Below are 26,748 nucleotides of genomic sequence, written 5' to 3' on the forward strand. Positions count from 1 at the left end.
AAATAATAAGGGTTACAGACAACAATTGTAACGTATAAAGATATTTAATTACAAATATTATGTAAATATGGTATTCTGAATTTTTCTTTTATCCTTTCTGTAATGTTAAAAAATAAAGACAAATATTAAGTTTATAATAAATATAAAGAGAGCAAGCAAAAATGAATATTTAAATAAAAAATAACGCTAAAGACAAAATAAAATTAACAGATAATATAGGAAATTATTTAGATTTTATGATATACTTTCAGAAATGCCATAATCTCATTATACATAATACATGTAAGGATATAATAAATTTTTAAATTAATTGATACTAATGTAGGAAAATTTTAAATCATATAATCAATATATGAAGAAATTGGTAAATTATATTTTGAATCAAAGAATGTTCCCAAAGAAACATGAATAATAATGGAATATGCTCAATTTTTTAATAAATGATAGTACTGAAAACGCACTCCACAATTATGTTATTATACATTGAATAAAGTACAATAATAAAAAAGAAAATTTTTTTTAGTACTTTTAACAAATGGCATTTAACCATATTATTTTATAAAAAGTAGTTTTATACATATGCAATCATATATTTTATATTTAAAATAATTTGAATTTAATAAAAATCAAATATAATGAAATTCATTATATTATATATTATAACTATTTATATAAATCTATTTTTTACGTTTATACACTATATGAACTATTTCATATATAAACAAAACATGAAATATTTTTTATCACAAATATTTCAGAATATTTCATTTTTGGAAAATATCGGTGAAAAATTTTTTTAAAACATGTAAGTATTATACTGTTTATAAAATATTAATTTCATAATTTTTTCATTTTTTTCACTATTTCTTAAAAGAATAAGTTTTATTATCAGTGAACACAGAAGATGACAATATATAATTATAAAATACAATAATCTAGTAAAAAGAAATACAAGATATTCACAATAAGAATATTATATATTGAAAAAAATTTTTTTCTATATCATGTCTAATGTATATAGTATTTTACTATAATCATTATATTAATAATTCACAGTAAAAATACTTAAATGTGAACATATGGTTTCACATAAGTTTATGTTAAACATTCTTACTATATGTTATCAAGCATATTTAGCTTGAGTTTTCATAATTTTTTTAAGCATTACCGTAACCATAACCATCATTAAATTACTAGACTTTCTAAAATCAATTGCATGCTATTGATGATAATAAAGTTCTAATATAAAATACTGACTTGAAAAATTGTAACCAAAAATATCATAATTCTTTTGTTATTAACTTCTGATATGATGTGAACATCTAGTTATATGATAGCTTTAATATTTATATAACTCATACAAAGTCATCACTGTTTTTTTTTTTTTTTATAATATTTCATTAAAAAAGAATTTGTTGCTTTTTTTGAATTCGCAACATTAGCTATGATCATAGATTCATAGTTTGACCTGTATTCAGTGTCCTAATTTCAATCACTGTTAGATATTATTTATTTTCGTTCATTATTGATATGCTTGAATTATTACACTCAATCCGTCCTTTGTGTAACAGGTGGAAATTCAGCATCATCTTTTAAACGGAAGGAACCCGAAAATCCTGGTGGACTCTCAGTTGCTGCTATCATCTCGTGATACTTCTCTGACTCTATAAATCCATTTATGTATTTCAGTCATAATTATTTAAATTAATAATCATTTTAGCGGATGTAACGATAAAGATGTATGATTGAAATTCAATGAAATACATGACATATTTACTTAAAAGTTTTAATTAAAAAATTGGAAAAATATTATTATTATTATTATTTTTATCATATATCATTTACAACATTAGTCCTTTTACAATTAAAATATTTATTAATGATTGTTAATATTCAATACTTTTTAATATTAATTAACAAAAAATATCTATTAAAATAAATTTAAAAAATTCATTCTTTAAAACTATTAATGTTTTATCCATTATAGTTTTTTAATATTATATTTAAAATATAAATTTGATTAGTAAACTATTTTATTTGCAATTATTTTATATCATTATAAATTATTTAATTACACATCAACCAAAACAATAAATATAAATTATTCAATAAAATTTAACCAATATATTTAATTTATTAAAATAAATATTTTGAAAATAATATATATTAAAACATTTTTTTCATTACAATTTTTTAAAATTATTTTTATATTAATTATTAGTTTCATATTTTTAAATATCTTATTTGTATTTATTTATGTTTTAAAATATTTCAATAAAATTTTAAAAAATTCAATATTTAAAAAAATTTATTTTTTCTGAAATAAAATTATAATAATAAATATGAAATTTGGATGTGCAAATCTTCATTTTTATTTAATTTGAAAAAAAATAAAATTTAGTACTTTATGTGCAAAAGTACATTTTAATTGTTGTTTTTAAATAATAGCTCATTAAGAGCTTTTCAATTTTGATATAACAAGTAGAAAAATTTGATTAATCATTAGATTTTAGTAAATATACATTAAAGATTTAGTACCCAAACCATGTGAAAAGTGTTATTTTCACTCTTTTTTTTTAAGATACATATTCATTTAAGAATAAAATTCGTCAGAATTATTTCTCACTAGTGGATAATGCATTGAAAATGATATAATAGTGAATCTCAACACGGTTTCCACTTGCAAAAAAAATACAAGTTTTACTCTTAAATGGATGTGTCAAAATCTTAAATCGTTATTGTGTATAAATATATACAAAAAAACTATTTGGAATAAAGTATTAACAAGTATTATAGTAAAAACACTATAAAAGAATTCTTAAATAGAATGTATATGTGGAAAATGAGAGTGAAAAAAAGCAAGGGACAGAATAGAGAATATACTAGTACCTGACATGGAGTCTGGCGAACGGCCGCGCAACACACCCGCGTAGCTATTTATGCAGGCTTCAGTGGATAATAAAAAGAAAAAAATTACATCAAGTAAAGTCAATTATTGGGGCCCCCCCTTTAGCCCCTAAAGAAGTTGTTTAATTTGAGAGGGTTTAGAAGCAAGGAAAGAGAAAATATAAAGTAAGTAAAATAAAAATGATAAATAGTATGAGAACAAAGGATTTTAGATAAGTAGTATTTATTTAATTATAATATCTTATTGTCAATTTTATTAAATCTCAGAAATTAAAAAAAATTAAATACAAAAATAATTAAATTTCATTAAAACTAGAAACATTGTTTTCAAATTTCAAATTTGATTACATTTTTAAATAATATTTAATATTTATATATTTTATTATACCATATATTATAAATCAGATTATTTGAAACAATATCTCAAAATCAATTAAATTACATATAATAAAAAAGTATAATTAAACTAATAATAAAATTTTTTGAAACATTATTTTGATATAATATAGAATGGATCATAATGGAAAAATTATTCATCACGTGTATAATGTTTTATACTTTTGCATGTACAAAGTATCTTGGTTATTATTAAAAATACAAAAAAAAGTTTTGAAATAAAAACTAAAAACTCAAAATCTCTTTATACTTTATACTTTTATTTCTATTGCTTTAAATAGATATTTATGATTTGTATAATATACAAAGATATTATATTTTGATACAAAATAAGAAATTTTATGCAAAATTAGAAAAAATATGCTATTATCAAAAACATCATCCATTATTTCATTAAAAATTTATTCATTTATTAAAATGTTTTATTTTTCTTATTATTAAAATTTTTATATTATTAAAATTGACTTTCAATATATCAATATAATTTATATTCATTATAGATATATATAATGTAGAAAAATTAATTTTAATATATGATTAATTTGTAAAATTAAAATTAAAAAATTAAGTCTATAATTTATATATATTTTTTAATTTCATTATAATATATATAATGAAATTATTTAAATGTTTTATGTTATGTAATATGAAACAATATTTTGAAATTTATATTATTAAAAATAAATATAATATTCACTTTTTTCTGTGAATTTCGTTAATAATAAATTTATGTAATTATAATTATAATATATGTCATGTAAAAATAGATGAACATATTCATTAAAATATTTATATTAAAATATATACAATCATAGTTTATGCAAATACTATATATACAGTAAAGTTAAAATTGTGACAAAAAAGAATATATAATCTATAAATATTTTAAAAAATAAAGATGTTTGAAAATTATTTTATTTTAAAATAAAAATTGTGAGGTATGTAAATTGTATTAAATTGTAACAAATTTTCATTCATACGCATACGTACATACGCGCACAAATACACATACATACACATACAAATAATATAAGCATATAATGTCAATTTCACGTGAATGATATATCTTTATCGTCAACTCGCTCTATTGTAAAATCTATATTATTTTTAATATGATATAAAATATTTATATCATACCTGTATTTTGTACTATTTGTACAGTCGTTCCTGAAGGAGGTTCTCCAGATCCTAATCCTGCTGTAGATACACTAGCACAGTCTACTTCATCTCGTTTACCATCTAATCTAATTTTAAATAAAAAATATAATTTATTATTTAATAATATCTTATTATTTATAATTAGAAAACTTAGGAAATTAATTAAACAAAAATAGATTAAAGTAATCTAATTTAATATAATTTATAAAAATTCTATTTTTATCCTGTGGAATTTACAAAATATTTTTCAATTAAAATTTGTTAAAAGTAATAAAATATACAATATGTAATTACACAATATATATAAATATATAATTCTATTTTTTTTTTATTGAATTAATCTTTCAACTATAAAAGAATGTAAGATGATTTATTTTAATTCATTGTAAATATGAATTTTCTATTTAAGAATTTTAATGATTAACTCTTAATCTTAAAAATTAATTCGGCAGAAAAAAAGAAATTGAAAGAATGTTTTACATTATATTATACAAGTTTGTTAAAAAGTATACTAAATGGCATAATTGTCATATATAATAATTATTATAGTTAATTAATTATAACAATAAATTAGTTAATTATAATAATATCTAATATTATGTTAATCAATTTTCAGAATTTAATTAAATATTTATTAGATTAAAAATATTTTGTTAAGTATTTATTTTTAAGTATTAAAAATACAAACCTATGTTGTTTTAGCAATGTACAATCTCCACCTTCTGTTGAATCCAAATTATAAACATACAAATACCCCTCAGCACTAGCCACCAACAACCTAAGTACTTTATGTACTCTACATAATAAAAAATATATATATATATTTAAAAAAAATATACATATTTATATATTTCTAATAAATATTAATTTAATTGAACTTACACTGTGATGGCACAAACATTTTTTAATCCTTGAAATGGCAAGTGGACACTAGCAAAGGCACGTCCTTGATTAAAAACATCAGTTACTTGTGATGGCAAATAATTAGCTGATGCAGATACAGCTTTTGTTAAATATCCCATCCAAGTTTGTGATTCTTCTGCTGTTTGTCGTAATCTATAATTATGAATATAAAATTTAAATATAATAATAATTTTAAAACATCAAATAACATCTTATTACATACGCCTCCTTTGGTTCTTCCAATTTGAAAATATGTACTGTTTCTGTATTACTTGAACAACAAAGGAACATAGAATCCACACTAAAAGCAAGACTGCTTATAGATACACATCGTTTAACTCCACGTCGGAATTCAAATAGTTTTGTACCATCATGAACCTTTAGAGATACAAAACATTTTTAGCAATATATTTAAATTTATTGAAGAAATAATTAATACTATATAAATAATTAAACTTACATGAAAAACTCTAATTACAGTACCCTTTTCAGAAGCAGTAGCTACTTTGGTACCATTAGGACTAAATGCAAGTGCTGCTAATGGACTATCATGAGCAGGAATCATAGTTTTAGCTTGCTAAAAACAAAACAATTAAATGTATTAATGTTATAATTTTTTTTTTTAATTTTTTTATAATACTTACAAGATTAATTGCATCAAATATTTGAACTTCACCAATTGTATTTGAGCCTGGATAAGCTAAGTAGCAATTATCACTATTTATTGATAGTGTACACAGACCTGCTAAATTAGGTGGAGTATCTCGAATTGTGTGTAATACTTTCATATCCCTTATATTATGAATATATAATGATTCTTCCAAACATACCACTAATCTCTGTAAATTTATATTATTTTATAATATAAATATTTATATTTAATTAAATTATGTTAAAGAAAAATACATATTATTATAATAATTACTAATAGAAACTTATTTGCATAAAAATTTTATACATAAAATCTTTATCTTTATTTTAATTTACATAAAATTTTTTTATTAAACTTTTTTTTAATTTACTGAATTTTTTATCATAACTAACTCTATATTCAAAATCATTATATTGAATCAATCATTGAAAAATTGCTATATCTTATAATTAAATTGTCATATTCTTTATCTAATTTTTTTTTTGTGATTTCTTTTAACTATTATTCCAAAAATCAAAAATACAAACTAGTTTCTATTATTATATTATTAGTTTTATTATTATTTAATTATCTTATTAAAATATAAAAAAAACTTACTGCTCTATTGAGTTTCACAGCTAAGATAGTATTAGAATAACTATAATGGCAAATTTCAGTGCCCTTTCTAAAGTGACAAACTTTAAGTTTACGAGGTGATCTTAAACTAACTACTGCCACAAGACTGCTGCTGAATAGTCGTTCAACAATGTATATGTCTTCAGTATCTATAGTTTATATAATTATGTATAATTAAGAAAATTATCTATACAAAAAATATAATAAAAAATATAAAAGATACATTAAAGAAAGATGATAATATAAATACTAAATTATGAAATTTTTAAAATGTGAAAAAAGTTTAGCTATAATGACTGAACACAAAAGTTTCAATATCTATCTTATATTGTTATATTTCAATACTTATATAAATTTATAGAAATTTGTTACCATTTTCATATATTTTTTCAAGATGATCAACAGAGACTAAAGAAAAAAGTTTGTAGCCTGACTTTGATCCTACTGCCAAAGATCTAAAATAAATTTTATATAAAATTACTATTATTAAATCAATAATATCAAATAATATGAAGAAAATAAATATATTAATAATTGCTGTATATTGATAATTATTATTTAAAATTGATCAATACTAAAATATAAAATATTATGTATTAATCAATGATTATAATAGAAATATAAATTAAAAAAGAAAGAGTAATTTTTTATTTTAAGATAATTTAGAAATAGAACAACTAAAGAAATAACGAGATAAAAACAATACATATAGAAGTTTTTCTGATGTACAATATTAAATTTGAATCACAATTACATTAATAATACGTAATTAATAGATAAAGGAATAACATACGTAACGGAAACATTACAAGAAATGCAAACATAATATTATATATAATAAAATGAATAAAGATAAATTAATTTGTAAGATAAATATTTATAACTTATTTCTTAAAAAATATTTCATTTGAATAATGAAGTAAAAGTAAGGTTAGTGAACAAAGGACAATGTCTTCACAAACAAAAATGCAACTTACGTGCAATCCTGATTGAAGTTAACAAAGAAAACACGACTTTGAGGATCAGTAGTTTGATTTGCGAGGTTCATTAGTCCTGATATACTGTATTTTAGTCCCTGTGTCAATACATCCACGTTATGCACGAGATTTTGCATAAATCGCACAGACGGTCTGCGTAAGAACACTTTATCCGCTTCTTTCTTAATTTCTTTTTATATCTTTTTCTCTCTTTATTTTTATTGCCTTTTTTTTTATCTGTTTCTCTTCTTTCTTGCACATACGCTAATACAAATACACGCACGCGCACGCTTATACAAGATTTGTGAACAGATGTCGAACTCAATGTCGACGATTCCTACAAGTGACTATATGATGCAGTATACTATATTGCTTAATACATATCCATCGTTCCATGTATCGAACAGCTGACAGTCTATGTTGAATTCACGGAATGATGAAACTGAAACATCAAATTCTATATAATGCATTTATTATCATAACAATTAAAAATTATTATTACAAATAACTAAGAAATACCATAATATTTTTTATTATGCTATTTAATTAAAATTTCAATCTAAAATATATAATTGTATTTATAAAATTATTTGTTTTTTTTTTTAAGATTTATAATGTTTTGTCAAATCTTATAAAAAATTAATTATATAATTAATTATCTCATATTTCAATAAAATATATTTATAAAATTTTTTTTTATTTTTTAAAAATAATATTTTATTTAATTTAATTAAGTAAAATATGAAAAAAATATTTCAGAATAACGGATATTGAATTTTATTTTTTAATAATTCTATATTATTTTGTAAAAATATTAATAATTAAACATTTCAGTTTTTCATTAACATTATATCAATATTATTTGTATATAATATAATTTTATTATAAATTATTATAAATTTATTATAAATTAATAAAAGTTGATTTCTTTAAATTTATTTAAATAAAAAAAATTATTATTCTATAATTCTACAGTAATTGTAAATTAAAAGACATTCTTAAAAATAATGAATTTTATCGTAGTTTTTTTTGATAGTTATATCTAATATATATATATATATATATATATATATATATATATATATTTGTACATTTACATATGTATGTAAATATAATATATGAATAATATATATAAATGTACACACATATATGCACATATCACACATATGGTTTGTAGTTGTATACTTTTATCTTCGTTATGATACTTAAAAAGCGTTCAGTAGTGCTACAGCAATAGTAGCGGTAGTGTTAAATGTGAATGTTTAGTTTGGTATGAAAGATTTATTAGTTCCGTCAATATTTATTTTGTGTGTATAATGTGAAAGTATGAAGCATGAGATAAAAAATAAATAATTATCGTGTAAATTAATATTTTAATACTAATCCTCAAATTGGTTATATTAAGATTTTATATATTTAAATTTACTGTAATCCTGGAAAATATGGATATATTTGGTCTTCATCAATTTGTTGCAGCACCAATAAAAAATCTTTTACAATTCCAACGTATTAAAGAGTAAGATGTAACAATTTATATCAATTAACAAATGTTAACCTGTCTACATATCTTTCTAATATCTTCTTAATTCGCTTAACTTATGCAACTAGTGAAATAATTGCTATTTGAATTAATGTGTAACATTATTAGAAAAATAATTAATAATGTTTCATTTTTGCATGATATCTTATATATTTTTAATTGTAAATTTTGGCTTTTATTTTTATTTGATTTTTATCTTTATTAAAATGCTATAAAAAATAATACTTTAATGTAGTATGTTATATTATGTTATGTAGTATTATTCTTGTATCTGAATGAAACCTTAGAAGTTTATTTTCATAATATAACTGAATTTAACACTTTTATATAAGAAACCTAAGAATGTGCATAACTGTTGTATAACAGAAAAGTATTTTTGTTCAATAAAAAAAGAAAATTTATATTTATGCATTTTTATTTTTATTCTCTTCAAATAAATTTCCTATATTATATTTTCCAATTTCATATTATGTGTTAAAACGAAAGCATTGCATGTATTAAGTACTTTAATTGGGCATATTTACATAAATAGAGTGCAATGCTATGTGCTTATAAGTGGATGGATATAAAAATTTTGTTTAATTAATGTTATTTATGTAACATCTAAATGTCATATAGAAATATATCATATCATATCTTCAAATCAACTTTATTATATTTTTAAAAATGTTTATTATCATCAAATATAAATTGTCAAGTATTACGAGAACTTATATATTAATATTTATTTAATTCTAATTTTTCCATTTATAATTTATAATTTATAAATAATTTAAGATTAAAGATATATATATAAATAATTAAAGATTTTTAATTTATTTATTATTATAAATTTATAAAATTATGTTTATTAAGTTTTTATATTATTCATTCATAATAATATTAAATAATATATTCAATTATAATATCATTATACTTATAATAATGCAATTCAAGTAAATATATTACATTAAATTATAAAAATATTAAAAATTAATATTTATTTTATATTTTTAAGAATTATTGATGTTTTCTCATATAATTCATATCATAATTATTATATAAATCTTTAATATATTATGTACATATGACATATATATTTAAAATAATTTAATAATAATTTAAAATTTAACATGTAATTATATCTTTATATATTATATCTAAATTAAATAATATATTAAGTATATTTTCAATTTTAAACATGATTTTTTATAAAAATCATTTTAAATAAAATTTTATTAAAAATTTATTTTAAGAATAAAGAAAAATAGTAATATTGTTTTATTAAATACAATATTAAAAGTATAATATTTTGATATAAAAGATCTTTAACAGCTTGTTTTTATCCTATTCCTTTTTGTAAATATATTGTTTTAACTTTTATTTTAGAAATAATTATATTTTATATGTATACATAAAATAAAATTTAAAAAATAATTTATTAAGAAATAATAACAAAAATTTTCAAAATATGTTTTATAGTTTTCATAAATTATAAATAACTCATCAGATAGCTATTTTTCAACATTTTTTTTATTTTTATATTTTATTATTTTAAAAAATTATTTTTATAATAACTAATAAATCATACATCATATCAAACTTATAATAACTATTAAAATCATTAATGAAAATATTTTTAATTAAAATAACAATAAATTTAAAAATTAATAATCAACAATACTTAATTTCTTTATTACTTAAAAGAAATAAAATAATAATGAATTCAATTTCAATTATTTTGTTAATCAAAATATATTTATGATCTAAAAAAACATTTTTTTGAAAAAAATTAATAATGAAGTGATAATAAAAATAAATAATTTAATTCATATTTGAAATTTAACTTTTCTAAAATTCCTTTAAATTTTCTTTAACAATTTCTAAAATTCTTTTAATTCAATTTTTGTTTATTATTACTTAAACAATCTTTAAGCGGATATAAAAATATTGATATTGTATAAAAAGATTGATATTGATTTCATTCTTCTCTTTGAATTATATATACAAAATATATTCTACGCATATTTGATATATATAATGCGTATATGCAAATTTTAATAATATATAAAAAAATAAAATAAATATATAAATGGTATAAATATAATTTATATAAATTATTTAGTAATATTTAGTAACATTTAATAAAATTAATATAAAATATTTTGTTTAAAATATAAAAGATTTAATAAAAATTTTTAATTAAAAATTTTACTTAAAAGAATGTAATAGTGTGATTTAATATAATGATGAATAAAAAAATGTTTTTATATTTCAATTTTATTCAATTATATTCAAAAAGTACAAATTTATATTAAAAATTTAATAAAATATATAAACATATGTATAATATTCTTTCAAGAACAATTTTTCATATAATATAATATATATATATATATATATATTCAATAAATAAATAAATATGTAAATAATGAAAATTTAAAAAAAATAATAATCAAACGAATATTTTATGTGTTTAATATATTCATTTTTATTCATGGGAAATATTTTTTTGGTTTTTCTATATTTTTATTTAAAAATAATTATGTATAGACTTAATATACATATATACATTATATACATATATATAACCTAATGCATATTAAATCATTATTCTTATAATATACCATATTTGTAAATAATTAATAAATTTTTTATATCATAAATGAATCTATTATATTTGTGTATTACAGAAAAAACAAGAAATAAAACTTTCTTTAGAATTATTTATTTTGACTATTTTCTTAAAATTTGCAATTATAGATTTTAGAATAAAAATAATAAATTATAATTTAAATTATTTTAATTATTGATATATATATATATATATAATTATATGTATAATTTATTATATATATAATATTAATGACTATTGTATTGTACGTAATGTAATTCTTTATGAAAAGAAAACTTAATTATATAAAAATTTTATTCTAGATTTTTTTATTTAATTATATTTATTTTCCATTAAGAAATATGTTTTATTAATAATAATGAACTAATCTATATATTTTTTACTTGGTAATAAGATCAAAAAATTATCTTGTACTGCATAATCTTATATGTATATTGTATAATCTTAGATTTTTAATTTTGAAATAATTTTGTAAAAACAATTACAATATATATATATATATATATATATATATATATAATTTAGTTATTTTATATTATTTTGTACTTTCGTGTTCAGTGTTTTTTGAGATGCGTGAGCCAAAGATATGTACTATTCTAACGATTCTCGGAACAATAAAGATGTAATTTAATCCTAATTCTACGATAGTTAATCACACAATAACTGTAATTGCTATTCATTGTAAGTATAATATTTCATATTACATATTCTATATTGTCATTTGTTCATAAAGTAATTTGGTAAAAGTAAAATTTTTTGAAAGAGAAACTAAGAAAATGCTACATGATTTTTATTATTTATATATTATTACAGAATATACAAAAAATTTAATAATTTTTTATGTGATATTTGCCTTAATAATAATTAGTCATATATATTACATTTTATCAATCATATAATTTACATTTTAAGTACATATGTACTTTAGTATATTTTATGTCATCCTATGTATCGATATTTTATAACTATTATAATTTTTAAAATATATAATCAAAAAAAGATTATTTAAATTTTTAATTTAAAATTTCATCATATATTTTATATATATATAAAATTTTATACGTATATTATCAAATTTTATTTTTGAAAAAAATAACAATCAATTTTAAATTTTAAATAAGTTTTAAAATTCAATCTAATATATACTGTTATATATCAAATCACCTAGAGTTCGATAACTATTAATAACTATTTGTACCATTTAATATTAATCAATAATATTAATCAACATTTATTGAATACTTCAAAATTATAAAAAAAAAAAAATATTAATTTATCATATAATTATAAATTGTAATAAAATTATTATTATTTTATTTACTTTTAATTATTTTGATTTCATATGTTTTCAAATAAGATAAAATTTGACTTAAATTAATAAATCAATTAAATATACTTAAATATATTTATAATTAATTTTTAAATTATTTTTTATTCACGCATCAAAATATTTTTCTAAAAATGAATTTTATTTCATTTTTATTCATTAATTTTTTTTTTAAATTTTTTTTTTACAACAATATTTACAATTTTGAAATATTTTTGATAATATTTCAATTTTAAGATATATAGATTATATTCTAGGTATTATTATAGGTTAATATTTTAACTATAATTTTATTCATATAGGAATAATATAATATAAAAATATAATACATTCTTAAATTAATTTTAGATATCAAGATAACGGAAATAGTTAAAATATATTTAAATATTTGATTTATCAAATTATAAATAATTTAAGGCATGTTAGAAATGTACATATATAGGCACGCAATTGATTGTATGTATTACATCCATAAATAAAGTACTCGACCAGCATCATATGTTGGTGAGTGACGGAAGAAAATATTTCCCTTATTCCTATGCTGTCTCGTTAATCATCTTTCTTTATATATTATACTTATTTAAAGTATTATAAAAATTTATATGTCGTGATTTTTTAATAAAAACTACAAAATTAGTTTATTTTTTATATTTTATTGAGATTTTTCTGTTGAAAATGATAACAAATGCATGATATTTTGATTATATAAATAATTGATCAATTTGGATTATATTATGATTATATAGATAATTGCATAGATCAGAAAATCATTTAATAAATTTTTTTCTTCTATTTTACTTTCAATTAATTTGCTTTTTATTTTAATAATAAGAATATTGAATTAAAGACAAATGGCAATTTAAATTTTTAATGGAATATAATATAATATTATTGTAAGAATCTATCGATTTGAATTATTATTAATACTTATGCGTTATATTTATGTTCAATATTGATATCTTATTTACATTTATTATTCTATCTTCATTTATTCGATTTTTTAAATTTTTAATTGTTACATATGATAAGATTATCAATATTTATTGCATATACAGTTCAAAATTCTTTTATTTACATTTCGCAAACTAAAAAATAAAAATATGACATTATATATTTATATGATACATCAATTTAATCAAAAAATAAGATAAGATAAAAATAAGATCAATTTAATACGATTTCAGTTATTGAAATCGTTAGATTAAGTAATAAATTTTACTATTATATTAAGTTATAATTGTAAATTTTTTAAAAATTTTAAATTTAAAAAAATATATAATCAGATATATGTAAATATTGTATATGCAATATATGTAGATATTCTAATCAAAATTGAATAATTCATTAAAATTTGAATTAAATGAATATTTTATACATAAACAAAAATTTGAAAATATCTAATTAAACATATTAAAATATCAATACATTTTATTTTTCCTATAATATAAATATATTTTTAAATTTAATTAAAAATAAAAAATATATCAAATTTATTAATATTAGAAGATAATATATAATAAATATATTTAATAATAAGAATATAATAAGAATATAATTTAAGAAAGGATAATTGTATCTTGATATGGAATAACAAAAATGAAATACGATGAAATAACGATATCCTATATAATTAGTTTTTCTTAAGCTAACCACTGAAATATAATATCATTGAAGAATAAGCTCGAGTATTATAAATTATTTGCCAACTATAAGACAATGAATATAATGATGATATAACGATGGACCACATATAATAATAAAATTTTTATATTTTCACAAATATTCTTTCGTTTAAATAAATGTTAACGATTCTTTAATTTTATTAACTTTCTAAATAATTATTAGTCAATCATTTTGTAATCATATGACACAAAAATTTTTAATATTATACATAATTTTATTTAGCGATATTTAATCTGAAAAATTAAAATTAAATTTGTTATGTATTCAACCTACCTATCTTTGTTAAAAATATTAACTGATCCATATCACAAATAATATTAGTATTTGATATTAACATATATAGACAGAAAGATAATAAATTTAACCAATATATAATTAAAAGGTTATGCTTATGTCAGCTTGAAAATATTAAAGCTTTTTTAAAAATTTGTAATTATTCAATTATTTTAAAATCAATTAAAATTAAATTTTTATAAATATATCATAAACATGTATAAAATTATATATTAAATATTTTATAATTTTAAATATATACATATAAATAATATTATCTTAATATTATATAATCTTAATATTAAAAAGAAATAAAACAAAAAAATTCTATCAAATCGATATATAAATTCTAATAAAACTTTTACAGAATAAAATGGATGAATCCTCCAGCATGTACTAATGAAGCATATACACCTACCTCTGTAGAACATATAGCAAATGTAACTACTCATGGAATTTGGGTTGTACCATCTGTCATAGGTAGCTTGGAACTGGTTCGTCGTTCTATAACATGGACTCAATTAATATCAGCTTATGTATATGGTACATCTTTGATCCTTGTTTTCACAGTCTCAACATTTTTTCACAGTGTACATTACTGCAATAATAACAGGTACTTGTAATTATATTCGATTGATGGAAAATAATGTCGGTTTTATAAATAAATCGGTTTATTATAGTACATCCAATTTTAAAATTTTCATTTTAATAATTTTCATTTGCATAAATATTTTAAAAATATGTATAATTTATTAATAAATATTTTTTATTGAGGCCTTTTTATTTAGTATTTATTTTATCAAAATATAATTCTTCATAAGTAATGAATCTATTCGATCGAAATTTATCTTATGCATACATTCTTACATATAATGTATTTTGAAATTTCGATCATGAAATTTGGAAAACTGTTAATTTTAATTCACATTTGTTTTAAAAATAATACTTATTTAATAATATTTTTATTAATAAACATATTAAATATTTTTTTAAAGTTGATTTAATATGATTGAATAAAAATAAAATTGTATTTTATATCACACAATATAATTATTCAATCTATAATTTTTAAATTTAGACGAAAATCAAATATTTTATGAATATAAAATATAATTCTAATAAAATAAATTAATAATAAATATTTGAACAAATATTTGAAATTTTACTATTATTTTATGTAGATTTAAAAATGATATAACTTTTCCATCAATCTAATATATTTTAAATTAATTTAATATAAATTTATAACTTTCTATTTTTGAAGCAAAAATTAAAAATAATAAATAAAATTTTTAATAAATTATATATTACAGACAACTTAAAGAAACATTACATCGTTGTGATCGTGCTATGATTTACATTTTTATTGCTGCAAGTTATTTTCCTTGGTTCAATGTAGATCATTTCCCAGATGATGAAATATTATTTACAATGCGTTATGCTATTTGGATTATGGCAACACTGGGCATATTGTATCAACAAATTTTTCATGAACAATATAAAATGTTAGAAACAATCTTTTATTTAATTATAGGAATTGGTCCTAGTATTGCAATTATTAATGTAAGTATAAGTTAGAAGATTTTAAAAGATTATTATTATTAAAATTATTAATATGATCAAATATTATTTGAAATTATATATTTTAATGTTTACAGTATAGTTATTATAATATTATTGAATTAAAATTGGGAGGACTGCTTTATATTTCTGGCTTATTGTTTTTTAAATCTGATGGAAGGATACCATGTGCACATGCAATTTGGCATCTTTTTGTTGCTGTAGGAGCTGGACTGCATTATTATGCTATATTAAATCATGTCTTTCCTATAGTTTGCCCATCAGATAATTTTATGACACCAGATGTACCATCATTACCAAAATTATTAAAATCTAATATTGAAGAATTATAAAATCTTCTAGTTTTGTTTTTCATTGTATTAAAGTTTTACAAATTGAAGGTTTTAATATTGATTAAAACTAAAATTGATAAAAAATTAAAATTGATAAAATATCAATTTGTAAATTTAAGGTAAGATTATTAAAATAAAGTTTTTTTAATTATTTATAAAATTTTAAGAAATAGAAATTTTCATCATGTATGAAAAATGTACTACTTTTAGAAAGTAACTATATTATGTACCTGAAATATATATAAAAAAATGTTATTCATAAATTATGAATACTTGTCAAAATATAAATAAAAAAGATAGAGATAAAAAAAATATTACTTAGCTATTACAAGATTATAATTTAAGATATAATTTTCTATGTATTTATACAAGAAAAGTAACTTATACATTTAATAATACTTTTTGTAAATCAATAATGATAAAAAAATATAAATATGATATTATAAAAAAATAAAATTATAATATAATATTAAAATGGAATATAGTATACTATATTTATCCAAATATTGAAAGATAAGATTTAATAATAGAATAATAGACAATTTAAATAATAGAATAATAAGTGGTTATTCTTTGATTTTTTATTGTTAGATTTTAATTTATTATTTATAATAAATGATATTAATAATAATAATTAATAATATTATTAAACAAGAATGTGATTATCTACATATTATATCTATATTATATTAAATTTATATAAAATATCGTTTTTATCAACTATATTCTGATACATTCCATTTTGTCTAGAAATAATTCAAAATATTGTAAATAATATGATTTGAATATTATTCAAAACAAAATATGAATGATTATTAATTTGGAATTTGTAATGAATATATGTATTTTTTGTAATGATATTGCTTTATATACATATGTAAGTGCATATATGAAAGACATATTGATACATATAAATAATATCATGAAAATAAACTAAAAATTGTAATAAAATTCATTCGGATAAATGAAGTTTTACAGTAATAATGACACTTGAATAATGCATAACATATTGTATTACATTATCCATTTAAAATAATGCATAGTTATTTTTTAATAATATTAGATAGACTTTTTATAACATATTATATTTTATAAAAATCTGTTTCTATTGTGAGACTAAAATATATAATTTTGTAATTAATGATATTTATCTAATAATGAATGAGAAAACTATTGTAATTGTTTAACTCATTTATTAAAATTTATTATATTTAAAGTTTAACTCATTTTCTGTATTTACAACAAGAATGTGCCAAAATTTATATTTATATTCAAATTAAATAATTTCTATAACAAAATAATATCCATTATTAATTTTACATAGAATACAAAATGCTATACAAAAAAATATATTCTATGTTCTTTAGTTATAGTTATTAATAAATATTTTTAATTTTTTTCCTTTAAAAAAAAAGTTGTAATTGTAAAAATATATTGATGATGTATGTAATTATTATTTTGTTCTTTTCTGGTTTATTTATTTTATTACACAACAAAATATGATTGTAATGTATGTTATTAATATGTATTATAAATTAATAAAATACTTGATATATATGTATATACAAATAAAAAATTAAATCTTTATAATCAAATGAAGTAAAATAGAAGTCATTATTTTAAATGTGTATATATATATATATATATATATATATATATATATATATATATATATATATATTCATGAAACACAATATAAATAAAAAATATAATTAAAAAATTAAAAATCCGTATTTTTATGTAAACTATAAATAATTTATATCGATATAATTTTATATTTAAGTGTTTTCAATATATTAATAATCTTTTATTTTTTTCACGGAATTTTCACTTATGAGGTTAAAACTTATTTAGATATTTAAGATAAACATATAATTTCATAAAATATATATTCACATAGAAATACTGAAAATTATATAAATCAATTTATATTCATTTATTATTCTTTTAAATTGTATGACAAAATCAATTTAAAAATCAATCGCCTTTCAAAATTATTCGATTAATATTAGTATTAATATTAATATTCGATTAAATTGGTTAAAAATTCTTTTAAGAAATTCTAGTTTTATTATTGATTATGAACAATTTTAAATATCTTTTTATTTAAATATGATTTAAATAATGAAACAAATTCATAGACAAATCTATGATACTATATGAATAAATTTGAGAAGTTGGACAAATTTGATTTCATGACTATACAAAACTCATTGGCGGGACAATGAATGACAAAAAAAATAATTTTCCTTCTTTATTGATTAATAGAAATATTATTAATAGATATAAAATATTATATAATTTCATTTACAAATATTCAATATTATACGATCTCATTTTCAAATAATCAATGTATGTACTTATTTGTATGTTATTTGATTTTAAAGGAAATAATAAAATTCTTTTCATATAATATAAATAATAAAAATAATTTTTTTCGAATGAGTTTCATATTTTATATAATAAAAAACATCATAAAAGCGATATTTATAATTTATAATGACGAAGTTTTCTAGCTTATTAATTGTCGATGACAATACTGTGCATTTATGATATTACTAAAAATATTGATTTAAAATTGTTTATTATTTAAACAAAGTTTTATATATTATATTTATTATATATATGTGTAATATATTTTTATATATTTGTATTTTAATTATACAATTGAATACGAGAGAAAGAAATCTTACATTATTGAATTAACTTGTCGCGTGTTAAAGAATTGAGAAATGTTTTCTATGAATTTACTTAAAGTTCATTTTTTTAAACGATTAAAATACTTTCATAATAATGCTAATATTATGATTAATAGTTATGCATCAAGCAATAAAAAATATAATGTATCCTCATCGATGAAATCAGGATTGTATCCAGATCATAAAATAATTTATATATTTCCTTATATTAAAATTCCTTATATATTAAATAAAATAAAGCGTAATTGCACAATTCTTTTCTGTGCAAATATACCAATAACTGTATCTTTACACATGTGGAATTATATAACATTGAATGAAAATATAAGTTTTTTATCTTATAGTAAGTTTGAATAACATTTAATATTTTTAGAATTAAATGTGAAATTTTATTAATGTTATTTATTACATATTTTAGCTTTTTTAGTAACTTTCATGTTACATATTACTAGTTTTCCATGTAATTATTCAGTTGGATCAATATATCTCAAAGAAGATACAAAAAATTTTAAAGATCAAAAAGTTATAGTATCATATGTGAATTATTGGGGTAAGAGAATAAATTTCGAGACTGTTGTTAGGAATATTAATTTTATAAATAAATCTGGTAAATTATATAATAAATTTTGTATTACATCATGTAAAAATGATTTAAAGATATTTATGAAATATGGAAAAATTATAGAAGAAAATTATTTTTATAGTATTTTTAATGATTTATCATATTTATAAATTTGATTAAATAAGTGATAAATAAATAATATATATATAAATATCGTCATTATAATAAAAAATAATTTTATTTAATTTTCTTTTTATTTTTTTATATATTTTATATCATAATATTATATTTTAATATTATTTTTAATATTTTTTTTTATAACCATCTATAATGTGCATAAGCTCGATTTGCTTCACATAATTTATGTAATTCTTGTTTCTTTTTAATAACTCGACCCTGAAATATAAGTTAATAGTAATTAAATGCAATTTTATATTTTAAAAATTTTGTTTATATAAAAAAAATAACTCGTATCATTATATTATATATTATTTAAATGCGTAATAAGTTAAAAACATATAAATATACTTGATTTTTTGCAGCATCAATAATTTCTTTTGCTAACATATCAGAAATTTTTTCAGTATTTCCTTTTTCTTGTGCAGTTTTAATTAACCAGTTCATGGATAAAAATTGAGCTCTAGTCTCATTTATTGGTATTGGAACCTATATATTTATAATATTAATATCAATTTATTTATTAATTTTTAAGGACTATTTATATAAAGAAAATTAAACTATATATGTACCTGATAATTAATTCCACCTCTTCTTATTTTCCTTAATTCTAAAATGGGTGTACAATTTTTTATAGCATGATGCAAAACTGTCTTTGGATCCAATATTATATTTTCTCTATATTCAGGTGAAGTATTATAATATTCATTTAATTTTATTATTTTAATATTTTCAAAAGTTTCATCTAATATTTTTTTTGCTAATTGTCTTTTACCTTTTCTCATAATAAAATTTGTGAACTTTCTAATATGTGAAATATATATAATTATTTAAAGAAAAAAAGAATGATACAAGTTTTATACTAAAAAATTTACCTAACTATTATATCGTGAAATTCAGAGCATGTTTCAAAATTAGTAGCTGGTTTTATAGGTGCATGTATTAATTGATTTATTTTTGGGCTTTTATATATTAGTTCTTGTTCATCTTTTTTATAAATTGGTTTTATATAAGTTGGTGGGAATACACTATAAAATTGAATATCATTTCCTAAATTATATCTATAAAAAAAAAAAAAATATTATTTACATAATATCCACATTATATGCAATATAATTATGAAATTTATTTAAATAAAATTTATTTTCGATAAAAGTTATATGATTAACTTTCATACATAATGATATATTACAAATGTACAATAACATGCATCAATTGATATTGAAATTCGAATTAATATTACCTTAAATTAGATAGAATTCTTGAATAAAATGTTCTTCCAAAGACCATTTTTAATTTTTATATCTATTTTAATAATTTTATTTATATTTAATTGTCTTGTCAAGTTCAACAGGATGATAATATTTAAAACAGGTTATATAAAATATTAAAGTTTATAATACAATAAATAATTTAACGTATGAAATAAAACATTTTATTAAAATTAATATTATTGTTTTAGTATTTTCAATTGAGAAAAATATAATGAGAGGAAAATATCATGATTCGTAAATACTTAAATATACGAAATATATATTATATTTTAATTTAAGAAAGTAATTTTCTTGATAAAGTTGATACTGGCGCCTACAATGATGAAGCGTAGAACTATAATAGTTCGAGAATTCCTTCATAGAGTCTCTAGACTTCTAAAAACATGTATAGAAAACGAAAATAAGTGAGCAAGCAGAAACAATTTATACAAACAATTTATAAGAATTTTTTTTAATACAAGAATTTTTTAAAATAAATTATTAATTCTAATATAGATCGATGTAAACTTACCATTACATTTCTTTTTCACTTATACTCACGTGTTATATTGAATGGTACGTATATCATTGTTGTTTCGGTTTCGTCAATTAAGTGTACGTGATAAACTTATAACAAAGTATATTTTTTTAAATAGAAACAGTGTTATATTACAATTAAAATTAAGCGTTTCGCAAAAAGAGAGAATAAGATTTTTTTATATAGTGATTGCAAAGAAACGAAATTGCACAAATGGTGCACTCATTGCGGAATACATATGCTAGATTGTTAAAATCTTGCGGAAAGGTCTCCTAAAAGGAGTGCCTTTAATAAGAGATTTTTCTTCTGATAGTCATCTATCAAGAATATTAAAAAATGACGGAAAATCGAGGAAATTTTTCAACACCAACTACTCAAAGTAAGTTATAATGTCATAAAATTAATGATAAATATATGAAAGATTTTATATACATAACCTAAACATTAATTTCGTTATTGATAAAAAATAATAATTTTATTGAATATATATATAATATATGTTAAATTATTTATATAATGGTATTATTAATATTTAGGTTCTAGTAGACAATTTAATTTCCAACATTTGGATTTTACATCTATTAATGATGTTCAAAATGAAATGTCAGGTATAGTATCTGTATCTATGCATTATAATATTGTAATAATATAATAACATTTATATTTATTTTATAATAGAAAAAAGAAGACAATTTAAACTTAATTTTCAAACACAAGGAAGTAATATACCACTTAATAATTCAACGAATACTTCTCTTTCTAATTCAACTGGAACTGCAGCCTGTTTACCAATGTAAGTTATGTAACAAGTAAAATAACAATATTTATATTTAAATCATAAATTTTTAAATTGTATCTTTTGATATATTTATAATTTTATTTAATAATTATAGATCTTCTCGTCCAAATTTGCCTTTATCTTTGCCTAAACTACCAGTAAGATCTTGTACTGCAGTTCCACAAGAATTACCCGATAAAGCAAGGTATATTTTTGAAATAATCAAATAATTGTTTAATGATATTTTGATGGAATGATAATTTAATGGATTATTATAGGGATAAATTACGAATGTGTCAATCAATGCAAAGTACTGGAAAATTACAGCTATCACCAAATGCAGTATATGATTTTACAAGTGAAGATCTTCAAGATTTAGGAGAAATAGGACGAGGAGGATTTGGCACTGTAAATAAAATGATTCATAGGATAAGTGATACTGTTATGGCTGTGAAGGTATATAATTTTATTATTTTTATTATTAAAATTATCAATCAGTTCATAATATTATATTTAATTATAGAGAATTCGTTCTACAGTGGATGAAAGGGAGCAAAAACAATTATTAATGGATTTAGAAGTTGTAATGAAATCTAATGAATGTCCATGCATTGTACAATTTTATGGAGCTTTATTCAAAGAAGTAAGTCTATAATAAATATTTAATAATAATTATTAAATTCTACATAATGATTAATCTATATAATAAAGTCTATTTAATAATCAAAATCTATAATAAATTATTTAATATTATTTAATATTTCATTATTAATAGTAATTATTATATCTCTATTTAGGGTGACTGTTGGATTTGCATGGAACTTATGGATACTTCATTAGATATATTTTATAAATTTATTCATGAGGTATTAAAAGAAAGAATACCAGAACGTATTTTAGGAAAAATTACTGTTGCCACAGTAAAGGCGTTGAATTACCTCAAGGAAAAATTAAGAATAATTCATAGAGATGTAAAACCTAGTAATATTCTATTAGATCGACATGGTAATATAAAACTTTGTGATTTTGGTATATCAGGGCAATTGGTAGATTCAATTGCACGAACTCGCGATGCTGGATGTAGGCCATATATGGCTGTATGTACAATAATAAAGCATATAATTAATATTTAACAAGATTTGTATACGATCAGAAATATTTAAATTTATTGTAATTTTTCAGCCAGAAAGGATAGATCCTCAACGTGCAAAGGGTTATGATGTTAGAAGCGATGTATGGTCATTAGGAATTACATTAATGGAAATTGCAACTGGTTATTTTCCATATCCAAAATGGAATTCAGTTTTTGAGCAACTTTATCAAGTAGTTCAAGGTGATCCACCACGTTTATCTCCTAATGAAAATGGGAATCATTTTACAATGGATTTTGTGAATTTTGTGAATACATGGTAAATTATCTGATAATTTTAGTCATGATAAATTTTAATAAGAAAAATAATGATTATTTGTTTTCTATTTTAGTTTAATCAAGGAAGAGACACAACGGCCGAAATACAATAAATTATTAGAACATCCTTTTATCAGAAAAGCAGAAGAAGACACTGTTGATGTTTCAGCTTATATAAGTGGTGTTCTCGATAACATGGTTCTCAGGGGATTGACGCCTTTTACTACTAATCGGCATTAAGTAAAAAATATAAAATAATACATATTTGTACCTTAATTTCTATAATTTTTCAAATCCTAAATTTGAGTATTGTAAATGAATAGATTATTTGCACTTCGATTTAGTATAGATAGTAAAATTAATCAACCGTCGATCATTGTCGATAATAAATCATTTTGTGTAGAATCATATTATCGTGTCATAAAATTCTTATATACATAGTGATTAGAAGTGTTCAAATAACAAGTTGACATTATTGAATAGTATATAGAAGAGAAGTTCTAAATCAGCTTTTTCATTGGAATTGTAATATGGTTTCAATGAAACATGTTTAAAAAAATTACGAAAAAATATTTGTTTCATATCTTTATCTTTACAATTGTTTCAACGACGATAACAATTTGTAATAATGACACAGTAAAATTTTGTCAATAATTAGAAACTTGTACAATATGTAATAATATTGAAAGCAACAAGTTAAAATAATCGCTGTTTTAAGCTTTTGTAACTTCGTGATATAATAATTATTGATTTAATCAATTCAAAATAAGAATTCAATTCAAAAAAAAATAAAAATAAAAAAAAAAATAAAAAAATAAAAAATAAAAGAATATAATTATTCTTGTTGGAATAAGTGAAAAGGATATATGTTAAAGGTTTAGTATATTTCTTTGATGTATAATTATTCACAAGTAAAATAAGAAAATTTACTTTTCATAATATGAATTTGATTTTTCTTATTCTTTTTTTTCTTTTTTTGTTATATACCTTTTTATTAAATAGTTATATATAAATTATAAAAAATAGCTAAATTTTCTCTAATTTAATGCTATGAAAGAAATATTATAAATATAGATTGCATAATAATTTTTCTGTTCTTTTATAATATTGAAAGAAAAAGATTTTTAAAAAGAATAACAAAATTAAAAATATTTAATAGAAATTATTTTGATTTTAAATAGTTCCTTTGAAATTGAATTAAATATGTATGCATGAATAAATAAAAATTAATTATAATAAATAATGTATAAAATATATAGCAAACATAATAATTATACATGTATGATATATGTATATATCATGCACGCATATAAAATAACTAATATTTCAAAATTGTTTTGTTTTTATAAATTTTATAACGAAAAACGCTTTATAAAAATATTATTTTGAAAAATTTCAAATTTTTCAATAGGAAAATATAGTAGTTAAATAAGTATAAGTAAGAATGTCACTTTTTTCACATATTTGAATAAAACAATAGAAATGGATAGAATCTGATAGATATAGATATAACATTTAATAGGATTTTTCATTTCATATTTTGAAATACTTTAAAAAATACTTTAAAAAAGGAAAAAAATTATATATTTTAAAAAATAAATTAATTAAACATTGAAGCCATTTTTTGATAAAAAAATTTTACAAAGAATAGACAAAGAGAAGAAATAGCGAAAAGAGGATAGATATAGGATAAAAATTCGGGAATCAGTTTCATTTCCAAAATATTACAAATGAAACACTAGGTATAAAAAAAAAAACAAATACTGGAAGAAAGATAGAGATAGGATAGGACCGTCATCGCTATCTTTTGAGCAATATTTATAATTTTGGAGATATTTCTCCAAAAGCGGAATAAAATAGAATTACAAATTAGCGTAAAATTTTTGAAAAATGTTTAGAAATATGATTTTAAAAAAAAAAAATGTCTGGCATTTAATAGATGGCGATAATGATCAATTCTTATTCTATCTCGTATTATTCTTTTTCATACTTACTACTACTGTAACATTATATATCGAGTTTCATTTGCGGCATTCTAAAGATGGCGCTGGTTCTTGAATTTTTATTCTATCTCTTTTTTTTTCACTATTTCCCTTTTTTGTCTATATTTACGTGCATAATAATGGACGAGACACGGGATATCAATTGAACACTTTCACAATTAAAATTGTAATTTAATATATTAATCTTTAATATAAAACTCTTATTTCAGTTTTTACTTACTTCACAACAATTTATACAAATATAATCATATATTTGTAAAATACAATAGTTGCAATATTTATTTCATTTTTTACTTTTATATCGAATTTTATATCAAAATTTCGTTTCAATTTAATTATTATTACGTTAAATTGCAATCTTATTTCTGGAAT

General features: G+C 18.7%; 4 protein-coding genes across 7 annotated transcripts; 2 read left to right on the forward strand and 2 right to left on the reverse strand.

Moving 5' to 3' along the window:
• Nucleotides 1-1,372: 1,372 nt before the first annotated feature.
• Nucleotides 1,373-15,669, reverse strand: LOC552201 (WD repeat domain phosphoinositide-interacting protein 2). Of its 2 annotated transcripts, XM_624578.6 has the most exons (12): nucleotides 15,464-15,669; nucleotides 7,609-8,050; nucleotides 7,004-7,086; nucleotides 6,614-6,780; nucleotides 6,009-6,203; nucleotides 5,825-5,941; nucleotides 5,588-5,742; nucleotides 5,344-5,517; nucleotides 5,150-5,257; nucleotides 4,441-4,547; nucleotides 2,890-2,946; nucleotides 1,373-1,664 (listed from the first exon to the last, which is right to left on the reverse strand). In XM_624578.6, the coding sequence occupies exons 2-12, from the start codon at nucleotides 7,743-7,745 to the stop codon at nucleotides 1,549-1,551; spliced, it is 1,416 nt and encodes a 471-aa protein (XP_624581.2). In that variant the 5' UTR covers nucleotides 7,746-8,050; nucleotides 15,464-15,669; the 3' UTR covers nucleotides 1,373-1,548. The 2 variants fall into 2 exon arrangements, with proteins under 2 accessions (XP_624581.2, XP_006563747.1); XM_006563684.3 differs by lacking the exon at nucleotides 2,890-2,946.
• LOC412205 (monocyte to macrophage differentiation factor 2) lies at nucleotides 8,806-16,960 on the forward strand. 2 transcript variants are annotated; one of them, XM_395667.5, is made up of 4 exons: nucleotides 8,806-9,124; nucleotides 15,413-15,658; nucleotides 16,359-16,608; nucleotides 16,704-16,960. In XM_395667.5, exons 1-4 carry the CDS (start codon nucleotides 9,051-9,053, stop codon nucleotides 16,956-16,958), a joined length of 825 nt encoding a protein of 274 aa, XP_395667.3. In that variant the 5' UTR covers nucleotides 8,806-9,050; the 3' UTR covers nucleotides 16,959-16,960. The 2 variants fall into 2 exon arrangements, with proteins under 2 accessions (XP_395667.3, XP_026301121.1); XM_026445336.1 differs by having other exon boundaries at nucleotides 8,860-8,878.
• A 3,565-nt stretch (nucleotides 16,961-20,525) lies between these two features.
• LOC724125 (28S ribosomal protein S7, mitochondrial) lies at nucleotides 20,526-21,799 on the reverse strand. Of its 2 annotated transcripts, none has more exons than XM_006563687.3 (5): nucleotides 21,640-21,799; nucleotides 21,272-21,457; nucleotides 20,969-21,074; nucleotides 20,748-20,885; nucleotides 20,526-20,615 (listed from the first exon to the last, which is right to left on the reverse strand). In XM_006563687.3, exons 1-5 carry the CDS (start codon nucleotides 21,684-21,686, stop codon nucleotides 20,535-20,537), a joined length of 558 nt encoding a protein of 185 aa, XP_006563750.1. In that variant the 5' UTR covers nucleotides 21,687-21,799; the 3' UTR covers nucleotides 20,526-20,534. The 2 variants fall into 2 exon arrangements, with proteins under 2 accessions (XP_006563750.1, XP_006563749.1); XM_006563686.3 differs by having other exon boundaries at nucleotides 20,969-21,200.
• A 216-nt stretch (nucleotides 21,800-22,015) lies between these two features.
• LOC410575 (dual specificity mitogen-activated protein kinase kinase 4) lies at nucleotides 22,016-25,312 on the forward strand. Its single transcript, XM_006563685.3, has 10 exons — nucleotides 22,016-22,225; nucleotides 22,306-22,566; nucleotides 22,724-22,795; nucleotides 22,866-22,980; nucleotides 23,081-23,170; nucleotides 23,244-23,421; nucleotides 23,489-23,608; nucleotides 23,763-24,062; nucleotides 24,148-24,374; nucleotides 24,448-25,312. Exons 2-10 carry the CDS (start codon nucleotides 22,524-22,526, stop codon nucleotides 24,611-24,613), a joined length of 1,311 nt encoding a protein of 436 aa, XP_006563748.1. The 5' UTR covers nucleotides 22,016-22,225; nucleotides 22,306-22,523; the 3' UTR covers nucleotides 24,614-25,312.
• Nucleotides 25,313-26,748: the final 1,436 nt, after the last annotated feature.

The sequence above is a fragment of the Apis mellifera genome, linkage group LG15, assembly GCF_003254395.2.
Source record: "Apis mellifera strain DH4 linkage group LG15, Amel_HAv3.1, whole genome shotgun sequence".
NCBI lineage: Eukaryota > Metazoa > Arthropoda > Insecta > Hymenoptera > Apidae > Apis > Apis mellifera.

Coding starts and splice junctions, on each gene's coding strand:
- LOC552201 (XM_624578.6), bottom strand. CDS start 7,745: ATGCAAAATCTCGTGCATAACGTGGATGTATTGACACAGGGACTAAAA. Junction 5,258..5,343: donor AATGTTTGTGCCATCACAGT/GTAAGTTCAATT, acceptor TTTATTATGTAG/AGTACATAAAGTACTTAGGT. Junction 1,665..2,889: donor TTCGCCAGACTCCATGTCAG/GTACTAGTATAT, acceptor ATGGATTTATAG/AGTCAGAGAAGTATCACGAG.
- LOC412205 (XM_395667.5), top strand. CDS start 9,051: ATGGATATATTTGGTCTTCATCAATTTGTTGCAGCACCAATAAAAAAT. Junction 9,125..15,412: donor CAATTCCAACGTATTAAAGA/GTAAGATGTAAC, acceptor AAACTTTTACAG/AATAAAATGGATGAATCCTC. Junction 15,659..16,358: donor CATTACTGCAATAATAACAG/GTACTTGTAATT, acceptor TATATATTACAG/ACAACTTAAAGAAACATTAC.
- LOC724125 (XM_006563686.3), bottom strand. CDS start 21,686: ATGGTCTTTGGAAGAACATTTTATTCAAGAATTCTATCTAATTTAAG. Junction 21,201..21,271: donor TTTCACGATATAATAGTTAG/GTAAATTTTTTA, acceptor TTCACATATTAG/AAAGTTCACAAATTTTATTA. Junction 20,886..20,968: donor GAGGTGGAATTAATTATCAG/GTACATATATAG, acceptor ATAAATATATAG/GTTCCAATACCAATAAATGA.
- LOC410575 (XM_006563685.3), top strand. CDS start 22,524: ATGACGGAAAATCGAGGAAATTTTTCAACACCAACTACTCAAA. Junction 22,981..23,080: donor ACTGCAGCCTGTTTACCAAT/GTAAGTTATGTA, acceptor TAATAATTATAG/ATCTTCTCGTCCAAATTTGC. Junction 23,171..23,243: donor GAATTACCCGATAAAGCAAG/GTATATTTTTGA, acceptor GGATTATTATAG/GGATAAATTACGAATGTGTC.